This window comes from Strix uralensis, chromosome 3, assembly GCF_047716275.1.
Source record: "Strix uralensis isolate ZFMK-TIS-50842 chromosome 3, bStrUra1, whole genome shotgun sequence".
NCBI classification, from domain to species: Eukaryota; Metazoa; Chordata; class Aves; order Strigiformes; family Strigidae; genus Strix; species Strix uralensis.
The window spans coordinates 35,864,240-35,875,343 of record NC_133974.1 but is presented as its reverse complement, the minus strand read 5'-3'; the positions used below and the strand labels follow the sequence as shown (position 1 = coordinate 35,875,343).

The 11,104-nt window shown below is 47.6% G+C and overlaps 1 protein-coding gene across 1 annotated transcript in view; it reads left to right on the top strand.

Annotated features, from left to right (window-relative positions):
* Positions 1-1,142: 1,142 nt before the first annotated feature.
* The window catches only part of COL12A1 (collagen type XII alpha 1 chain), a 106,996-nt gene continuing 97,034 nt past the window's right edge, over positions 1,143-11,104 (top strand). The window contains exons 1-2 of the mRNA XM_074861888.1: positions 1,143-1,406; positions 4,045-4,152. Of these exons, the coding sequence (XP_074717989.1) occupies positions 4,080-4,152 (73 nt within the window). The 5' untranslated portion in view covers positions 1,143-1,406; positions 4,045-4,079. The remainder of the gene's footprint in view (positions 1,407-4,044; positions 4,153-11,104) is intronic.

Genomic DNA, 11,104 nt, shown 5'->3' with positions numbered 1-11,104 from the left:
GCGGGAAGCGGCGCGCTCCGCGGCGACATCCCGTATTTTATCCCGAAGGGGTCCCGGAGGAGCCTCTCCCGACAGCGTTACCGGGGGTGCCGTTCCCCAGGGGTGCGGGAGCAGACCCCGCTGAGCCGGCGGCGGCCCTGGGGGAGGCGCGGGGCCCCTGGAAGCCCGGCTGGGCACCCTGCCTCTCCCGAGCAGGGAAGGGACCGTGTGTCCCCGCCGTGTCACTCTCTGGCACGGCGCACGGCAGAGGCCGGGGCACGCCGGGTGCCATTGGCAGGCTCCCGGGAGCGAGCGACGGGAGACCCTCGCGCAGCCTCTCGCCCAGCGGGCTGCCCGATTTTGGAAGGCGCGATTTCTTTTGAAGGAGAGCCAGTGTTAGGTTAATGGTTGGACTAGATGATCTTCAAGGTCTTTTCCAACCTAGATCATTCTGTGGTTTCAGACAGGGGCCACGGGCGCGGGTTTGCCCGCAGGGTTTGAGGGAGGAGGCTGTGGGGACCGTGCGCCCCGTCCCGCCGCCCGGGGAGCTGGCGGCACCCGGCGCCGGCGGCGCTTTGTGCTCGAAGCAAAACGCCTGTGTGGCGAGGGGGGGGTGGTTTAATGGATGTAGGCTACATAGGGTGGAGGCCAGGCACACCTGAATTGTGTCAAAATGACTATATTCTCTTTGCCCCCGAGGCTCCCGGCTTCCCCTCAAGGCTGTCCCCGGAATCAGCCCCGGCCCCCGGGAGGACGAGAGGGGGGAGACACGACTGCGTGGAACCCCCCTCGCGGGGACACCCTCCGCGCCGCCGTCCCTCGAAGCCGTGCCCAGGGACTCAGTTTTTCCGCTGCTCTCCCGCGTCCCCCCCGTTTGGGAAGCCGAGGGGAAGGGAGGGGGCCGCGGGCCGGGCCCCTGCCCCCGGGCGCGCTGCCGCGGCGGCCGCCCGCCTCATGCCGCAGGAATGCGCGGAGGTATGCGCCAGTTTCCAGAAGTGGATCCCCTTCCTTGCTGGAGCAGAGCAGAGCATATATCACCCGGTGGCAGCAGTCCACCTTCCCTGCAGTTTCGTAACCGCTTACGAGGGTAAATTGAGAGTTGGGAACAGCCCTCTATTAAGTAGCAGATTGAGAAGAGGCTCTTCCCACTTGGAGAAGGCAAGTCTTCCCAGACGGACCCCTCGCATCGGGAGCTACAGTAACCGAGGCGCCTCCTCTGCGCTCAGCTATTGCCGCTGCTTCTGCTGCTCCTTCGCCGTCGCTGCTACTTGCTGCTCCCTCCACAAGGTGCCCCCGGAGCTTCATCCTTTCTCCTCCTCCCTTTATCCAGGTCCGACGGCTGCGGCTGCTGTTGCCGGCACCGCCGGAGCCACCGCCGGAGGAGCTGCCCCGGCACCGACCCCGGCACCCTGCGGCCGCTCCTGAAGGTCTGTGCCCGCGGAGGAGCGGGGACCCCCTGCCCGCCCCTCGGCCGCCCCCCGCTGCCTCTCCGTACGCACCACGCACGCTAGCCCTCGGTTCTGAGGCACGCTAGGCTGAGATTAGCGGCGCGGGGCTGCAGGCTGATCTAGGCAGGGGAAGGAGCGTGTGTGCGCGTGTGTCGCCGCGTGTCTCCGCGTGTGCGTGTCGGGCACGTCGGTGCCGGCTGGCCGGCGTGAGGCCGAGAGCGGGGAGAGGCGCGGAGCAGAGCCGGGGGGCTGCCGGCTGGCAGGCCCCGGGGCGGGCAGGGGGGAGCCCGCGGGCTGCCGGCCCCGGGCGCTGCCGGCTGGCGGCGCCCCGGGCAGAAATGGCGGGGGAGGTGGGGGTGCCGGTGTCCCGGCCGGAGGCTCCAGGCAGGGCCCGGTGTCGGCGCCCAGCGCGCCTGCAGGCACGGTACGGCGGCGGCGGCTGCGGCCGGAGCGCTCGCTTCTCGCCCTTGCCTGTGCAGCTGCGGTGATGCTTTCTCCTGTATCCATTTTTTTTAATGCCTTCGAGAGGTAGTGGGGTTTTCTTTTTTTTTTTTTTTTTTTTTTTTTTCCCGTTTAAGTTATTTTTTCTTCTTGAAAGTGGTAAATGTTTTGCACTGCGCAGTTTGGAAATGCTTTGGCTAAGCTTTTGTAGGTTGAATTAGTGTGAGATTGGACTGCCACTGGTGAAAACCCGTTTTTTTTTGTCTTTTAAAGTGTTCTCAAAAGATTGATGAGAAAAACTTTAGTGCTTACACAAAGTCTGCTTGTGGCCCTGCTGAGCCAGCGAGAGGATCTCTCCTCCGCCACCTCCAGGCCTTCTTTCACACACCTAAGTCTGCGAGAGGGAAGCAAAGTGTTTCTAGGTGTGCAAATGAATGCTTTGGCTGAGACGTTTTATTGCATGAAATAAAAATATGTATCAGGAATGGTAGACCTGCAACAGATCTACCAGGAAAACTCCTGGATGCCTTTGTGAGGTGATTAATTTCTGTTGCTCTTCAAAAGGATCAAAAGATGGCACTCCAAGCCCACATAAGATTTCCGAGACAAAACTCCATTTACGTTGAGTTTGGGCGATCCTTAACCTCGCTGCTGAAGGCAGTAGATGTGCTTAGAGACTGCTGTTTCCCACGCAGAGCACAGATATGATTTCGGAGCTTTCAGGACAATTTAATGCTAACCTTGGTCTTTCTTGTGTTAGTGTCAGGGAGTTGTTACAGTCAATATTACTCTTCTCTTTACCAGCTGGAGGTACCATTGGACTGAAATCATTGCTTCATTTTTCTTCGGGCTCTTGGTATTTTTATGTGCAGTAAAGGGATTTGGCTAAGGAAAGTGTATACAGGTGCCCGGCAGAAGCCTGTTAAGTTCAGTGTTAGTAACTGGGAAATTCCTGGATCTCCATTGTGTCTACCCACTAAATGTGTCTTGCTGGTTAGTTCTCTAGATGGCAGAAGAATATTATTTACCCCTTCAGCTCTTTCTGCAGACTAATGAATTATGTATTTTTCTTTTGTTTTGCTCTTGGCACCTTCCCGATAAAATCTGTTGCCTAATTGCTTTTGGAATTCTCTTTCCTCCAGCCTGATTATGACATATGATGCATTTATGACTTTATTCAAACAAATTACCCCTCCCTTACTTCCTAAAAACCCCAAACTTTAGAAACACTTATATGCATATGTGATGAGGACTTCACATTAGCCTTTACTTAGACAAGGAAATAATTTGGAAGTTTTGCTGGAGTGACTGGGAGTAATTTGACATGACCTAGAGCATATAATTATGAAGGTATAGCTGCCTGCAGTTAGGAAAAACTAACTTGGCCTAATCCCACCTATTTTGCTAGACAACCTGCAGTGATTGCGAGACTCTTTCACTTGCCTGCTTTTTATAGTGTATTTTAAATCTATTTTCTCTCAGGACGTGTAAATGAATTATCAGATGTTGAAACATGATGGCTAGACAGACGTGTCAGGTTTCAGTTGTGTGTTGCACACACTTCTGTATAATCTATTTCAGACCTTCAAGAAATGAAAAATAGCACTTTCATAGGCAGAACCCCTCAAAAAAGTTTTATTACAGTTTCCAAACTGCCTTGAGACCACTAAAACACAGCTAACTAAGTGCTTCAACAGTAATGAAAAAGGAGCCGAATAAAATCCCCAGCTGAAAGAGACATTTAGTTGATCCAAGGCAGGAATGACCTCTGAATTAGCTATCATCACGCTCGGCGATGAAGTCATGGAGCTCCCTCCTGGCTCCTGCCTGTGCGGAGGCACAGATCTTCACTGTGCTTCCCTGATCAAATTAACCCCAACTAGGTTAAAGCCGCGTGTGCTTACTGTGATTGGAAAGGGTTCAGCAACAAAAGGCACATTATTGCGAGACGAGACTCTCCAGTTAGTCAGGCAGATCTGTCATCGTGTTGGATGACTTTCAAGTCTAGAGGTTTCAACCTGGTCCCGTGGGTGGGGGCTGGGGATAAGGGAACAAAGTGAAATCCACAGTTCATCTTTTTTATGTTTCATGAATACACCCACGCAGTCCTCTAATCCACGCGTATCATTTCCTTCTCCTTTCTCCGTTCCCCCCCCCCCCCCCCCCATCACTGCAGATTCATTCATGTTGTTGTGATCTGAAAGGGCAGAAATGAAGACAGCGCTGTGCTCGGCAGTCGCTGCTCTGTGTGCAGCCGCCCTCCTCTCCTCCATCGAGGCTGAAGGTAACCTTCCCCTCCCTGCCCCCTTGCCGCCGGTGCCCTGCTGACCAGCAAACCTCCCAACCAGCCTTGAGCTACCAGCTCTCTCCCTCTCCGTTTTTGAGTGTAATTACTTCACCTTCTCTCTTTCTCTCCTTCAGAGAAACGCCTCTCCTTCCTTGCCCAGCTCCTTCTGTGCTCTGTTTCTCCCGGCTAGTCAGCCGGGCCGTAGCTCCCTCTCTCTGTCTCTCTGGTGTGCTGTCCACACCGCCCCGCAGACAGGACGTGGGCCAGCCGGCGGGTCGCCGGGCGCAGCGCCCCGAGGAGCCCGCTGCCACTGCCACTGCCGCCGCCGGCGGGCAGCCCGGCGTGGCCGGGGTCTGCGGCGCTGCCCCGCTGACGGACCGAGAACGGCTGGGCTCCGTGCTGTAGAGTCTCGTTTAGTTATGTTGAGAGAGCAAACGAAAAGTCCACCACCCAACAACCCGCAGCTTTGAAATAAAATGCTCCAACAGAGTCTGGCTCTCTGCGCCTGTGTGTTTTGTCTGGGCCGGACCCCTCGCCTCCGCCCCGCTGGCCTGACGGCACACCGGCCTCCCCTGCTCGGCGGGGCGACCCCCGGCTGAGCCCTGGGGTGGCCAGACCCTCCCCTGGGGATGCTTCGACCTTCGTGGCAGGTCTGACCTGGGGGACACCTCCGGGGAGATGCTGCCACTGCCATGACATATGTCCTGGGCACTGCTGAAGGGTGTCTGGGCCTGGGCCAGGCCTTGCTGTGGCGGCAGGGGCCCCAAGGCCCTGGCATGCATGTGGCGCCATCACCCCCAAAGAGGCCTTTCTTCTCCTCCTCCTCCTCCTCCTTGCAGGGCCCTGGCCCAGTCTTTCTGAAGGTTGAGGTCCCTGTCAGCCTGTGGCAGTGTCCCCAGGTCTTCATCCCAGCTGCAGGGATGAAGACCTGGGGGAGACCCGTCATGGCCACCACACTCACCACAGCGTGGCTCAAAATGGCCTGGCCCTGGTGCATTTGCCTCCCTGGCGGATTAACAGCAAGTGTGGGGGCAACCTCCTCTGTCACCCTCTGTGAGAGCTGCACAGCTTTGGTCATGGTAACGACATTTCTGCCAGCAGTGGCTGCCAGGGGAAACAGATGCTGAACGTCCTGTGCTGAAATGACTTGATCTGACCTCTGGGACCTGCCTCCATTGTAGGGTGAACCGAACAGCTGGGTGTGAACTCCCCTGGATTTACTGGAAGAAAACAGAAGCCAGCATCTGATAATTCATTATTTTTCCCCTTCCTTCTCTTTCTGTATTGAACTGAAACAAATTCTCTGATCATGGCCTGCCGCAAGCTCCCGTGTCTGGATCTGGTCACTTTGGCTGATGGCTACTAAAAGCACAGTGTGTCAGAGATGCCTCTGGGGCATTTGCTTCCCCAGCAGCAGTGCTTGCTTGGGGCACACAGATGTAAAGTACACTGGCTTTCTGGACAAAGATGACATTTCTGCCAGTAGTGCAACATCTGGTCACCCTAGGAGAGAATCAGCCTGCTGCCTCCCTCTTGTGCTGCGTTGTTGTTGGCTGAGGAACCGAAAAAGGTCATTTGAAGTCATTTCAGAGTTGCATTTGAAATGCAGGACTGCCGTGCCAGAGAAAGCAGAGAAAATGTACCGTTTTGATGGAGGAAGGGAGTGGGCGCATTTGTGCGTTCTTCGCCATCTTAGGAAGGAGCTCATTCAGAGCTGGAGTAATGTTGCTGTTGTCCTGAACCACTGGTTACATATATGGAGTAGGTTGTTTCAAAATGTAAGTGAAGGTGTTTTATTTAGCTATAGTGTGCACTAAACCAGTCATAGCTTGAGTACTGTTAATGAAAGCTAAAAAATTTATTTGGACAAGTACACAGTTATTTTATAAGAGCAAAACTAGACGCACTGCCAGACAAGCTGGCGAAGCTTGTTTAGATTTCATGTTGAAGTGTGTGCCATTGCTAAGCAAAAGAGTGGACAAAGCCTGATCTTTCGAGTTGTAGAGTGCTCCTGGACAGGACTTACATTACTCTGCATTCAGAAATGTGTATTAAATAAAATACCTAGTTTACAATGATCAGAATTCTACAAGAAACTTCTAGCTACAGAGTTTTGAAGTAAGAGCAGGAAAGTGTCTTGAGTAGGAAGTGCAGTGAGAAATAGTGGTGCTGAAAAAGGAAGTTCAAAGCTAGGAGTACCTTAGGATTTGCTCTGGTGGGAACTGCTTTCATAGAGCTTTTTGCAGTGTGTTTTTTATTTGCACTATACTCACCATCCTTCTGCACTGGTTTAATTTTGTGCTTCATTTTGCATCATCTTGTAAATTGCATGTTGGATCTTATTTACTTTAGTTCTGGTATTGTTACAACTTAAATCCTGTCTGCGGAACTGACTTTCTTCTGTGGACATTTGCCCCTTAGTCTAATTTTCCAACTTTCAGATCGTATTGTGACAAAGCTCTCCCCCCACCAGTCGGTCCTGTTTCTCTCTTTTTGGTTTGGTGTTTTTTTTTTTGTTTTTTTTTTTTTCTTGTCTCTTTGGCTCTCTCTGTGGTGTTCACAAGAGATGCAGTTTGAATGTTCTTTCCCTGAGGTGTGGGTAGACACTTGGTGGGATGAAAAAGTGAGAGGAGAATAAGGGAGAAGGTTATCTGATGTGGTAAAGATTGTTGATATGGGGTGGGAAGATGGAGTGAAAACAGAGGGAAGGAAAAGCTTAGTTCTATTTTTCTGCCTTCCTTCAGCTTTCATTTTTCAGTCTCCCCTGGGAGTAGATCTGGTGTTTATCCGATACCGCTGTTCATAGATTCCTAAATCTTCCAGAATGAAACTGGTTCTTCATCAGCATCACAGCTGCTCTGCGAGTCCTTTGTGAGAGCTGTGCTCTGTTGCTGTTGGCAAGGCAGTGAGCTACAGTAATGGTGTTAGAGCTTTTCTACAGAGATACAGCAACACAGGGGTTTCTAGTTGGAAGATCACTGTAGCAACAGAGGGGGTAAAACCAACATAGAGTCTAAATGCATTCATGGCATTTCACTGGGGAAGTTGTTTGTTTACCCTGAACAAGGAAACCAATCTGTTTTCATGCTCAGCATTTTTGCTCTTTTCTTTTACAGTGAAATTCTTCTTATTTTGCAATCCTTCTGATGTCTCTCTCTTATCTTAAACTTCTTGTGCGTGATGCTATATTTTATGCTCTGTTTAAGTTGGTTTTTGCCTTTTTAGTCCAGCACTGCAATAATCCAGTGCATTCCCTGTGTGTCCTCATGTCAAGAGTTCTTTCTGTCACAGTATTTTTTCCATCTGTAATCACAAACAGCCAGGGGGAAATCTATGTTCTTTTGCTGGATAAGGATTTTTTTCATTATTTTAGTCATTGTTAAGCCAAGTAGACTAGTATGCGAATAACTTGTTAGTTAAAATCTCAAGGTAATGCTGTGATGATGTCATGGGTTGTGTAGTGTGTCTTTTGTGATACAGAGGGATTTTCAAAGGCACAAGAAAAGAATGAGGAAATCATTGGTTCTGCGTGACCTCACTGAGCATGTGAAGGTGCTGATTTTTCAATGTTTCAGGAACTGGTTCAGACCTAGAAAAGTCTGTTTTCGAGGCTGGAGGTAGGGAAGGAGGGCATCACTGAGCCAGTGTGGGATCCTTGTGTAGTGCAGAAAAAGGTGTGTCAGGTGAAAAATCTGTCTCTGGGACATGCAATACAGTAAGTGACAAATAAATGCACCACAAGAGTTACAGAGGATTAGAAGGTTTCTCATGTAATAAACCTTGTGTTGAGTACATTAATTTTCATTGATTGAATGGCTTAGAGATGATCCAGGATAGCTGAAACTTTTCAAGTTAACCATCTATTCAGCTTTGGAACTGGTTGGTGGGACCATTATTTTATTACCTTTTGATGTCTGATTTCTATCCTTAGAGAAACTAGCTGTTGATTTCCAAGTTCCTAAAGAGAGAACCATGTAGACTGATGTGTGAAATTGAAATTTGTATATACATGAAGGTGACTATAACTCCTTGGTTTTCCTACTGCTAATTAGAAGCAAAGTGTACATGTGTGTATGCATATACACACACACGCACATATGCATATATGCACAAACACGTGTAAAATTTGGTAAATACTCATGCATGCAGTGTGTGTATATATATACAATTATGTTTAGTTACATACATCTTCATATGTATAGGTATATATATTTAAATTATTTTTTTCAAAATACAATTATGAATTATATCTTGTATTTTGAAGAAATTTCGTAGACATGTATAAAATAAAAAAGCACAGATATACAGGTGGCAATGTTTCTGCACTGTGATTGGCAATGAATACCTAACAAGACTGAGAAGCTGCTCTTTACTGTGTTTCTCGCCTATAGCTCATTCTTTCTCCCATTCACATTGGCAACACTGACTTCAAAGGAGCTTGACTGTGGTTGTGATCTACTTAGTTGTGTCAAATCCACGCCATTTATGAAGAAAATAGTAAAAGAGGAGTTTTGGCCTCTTCCAGCCTCAGCAGGGCTTATCTCAGTGGGAGCAAGGCTGGGCTTATTCTTCAGCTTCCATGGCCTATATGTTATTTTAACATGGGCTAACATGTTATTTCATGCACTAAATGAGTCTTTTCCAGTGATTACAGATTTTGTGGATGGCCGCTACTTCCAAGTTATATCACTTTTAAGTCTGGTTCTAGTTTTAAATTGCTTCATCTTCTGATTATGTTTTACTTCTGTCTTGTTAAGATATTCATTGGGATCCTCTAGCAGCCACATTGTGTTATCTGTAAAAAGCTGTAGACTTTTGTACGTTAGATTTGTATTACCAGTTAAGTAATACAAGCTAGTATAAGACATACATAACATGAGAAAGATGCCTTGCTCTTTATTTTTTGTTTCAGAAAATATGCTGTTATTATACATGCATATAACATAAGGAGTAGCAATGAATTAACTATAGTATGTCTGATTTTTTTTTTTTTTTTTTGTGGTGCATAAGATAGGATATCTGATTGAGGAAGTTATCATGTCATCTATCTAAGAGTGGTGGAAATTAACACTGTGTAAACATTATTGTCATACAGCAAGATATTTTTTTAGTACGCTGGAAACCTGTAGGGGAGCCATGCATTTCTGTGCATCAACAGTGAAATCACTGTATTAAGGCAATACTATAATACCATCGCATTACGATCATGATCCTGTACCTTGACAAGTGAGTGGGAGGTTTGGCATAGAGTTTGCTGGACACAGGATCAGACTGATCAGCAGTGTCCCTGCACAGTAAGCATAGGTGCAAGTAGCCCGACATCAGGACTGCTTGCTTGAGTAAAGCTGCACTCACACATAAGCCTTTATAGAGTGGAGTTTTAAGGTTTGTCCCTTTAATGGGACAAACTCCCACCACAACCAGGGGCATTTTGTTCCTAGAAATCTGGTCTGATTCTGTATTACAGGTGTATTATTTTTCCACTGGTGGATTCCCTTCTGGAAGAAGAATTTTAATAAGGTGGAGTAACAGTTGCCCTGTTTGATTATCGTAATGTTTTCATCATCTAAACGTTTTGCTGTACTTCATATCGACTTACTGCTCTCAGTCATATGACCATGGTTTGGTCTTCACTCCACAGCTAGTTTCACATGGGTGAAATCTGACCCATGTGAAGGTCCATGGATGTTTTGGAGGTTCTGTTTGAGTATCAAAAGCTTACAGACCATCTGGAAGACATTTGAATCACATTGGATCCAAACTGGCTTTTTTTCACTCAGGCGAGGTTCCTTTTTGGATTTCAATGGGAGAAGTATTCAGTGCTTGAGTTTGATAAGCCAGCCACAGGTTGAGAATGAATGGATTTAAAGTGCAACAACGAAGACTGGGATTAGGTATTGGGAATAAGTTTACAATGATAAAGGGAACGAGGCATTTGGAGTAATTTCTGTGGGAAGCTGTCAGTCCTGCCAACAGTGGAGGTCTTTAAGAATGATCTGAGCAAACATGTCAGGAGTGACATGGGGTGGCTGATCATGTCTTGGCTGTGGGATGGACAAGGGGACTTTCTGAGGTCCCCTGCAATGCCATTGTTCTGAAAGGCTGTGAACACCTGGATGAACGGCTATCTCACTTATGTATCAATGTACTATTCTTGTTACCTGCCAAGATCCACATCTGAATTTTCATAAAATGGATTAAAATCCTTTACAATGTTGAAGACTTTTCCTCACAGTCAGTTTTTTCAGTTTATCTGGAATCCGGTCATTTGGATATCAACAAGTTGGGCTGCTGCTGTCCTTCAGCAGTTAAAGCCTAAAGTCTCTGCTGCAACATGCCAATTTACTTGCAAGGTTGGTGGTGCTATTTTTTCCATGTACTGAATTTTTTTTAAAAAGCATGCTCAGGTCAGTTGTCTCTGCCTTTGCATTAAATTTGTCCTGAGCCATTGCTACTGAAACAATATTTTATAATGATATTCTTATCACCTAAATGTATTTTACTATTAACATGTGTTGCATGACTTTGATACTAAGTAACTACCCTGCTGTCTCTAGCATTGTGATACTCATAAACTGAATGATGAATAAACTATGCATGCAGGTTAATGGTCTAATCTCACTGCCTGTGTATGGACGATAGGAAAAATAACATTTACTCAGTACTAGTGTATCTATTGTATCAGTATTACAAAGCCATATTATCCTATGGTTAGAAATGACAGCAAATTAGAAGGAAAAAAAATGCCTACACAATTGGTTGCCAGTTTTTTTGAGCTCAGTATTACTTATTGCAATTGGACAGTGTCTTTTCCTAAGTGTACATTCTAGCATTTATTTCTTTATCTGCTCTTTAAATTATGTTCCAAACTGAAACAAAATCTGATATATGATAGAGATCTTCCATGAAACAGAGAAGATCTGTCTATTAAAAATGCCTGCAAAATGGT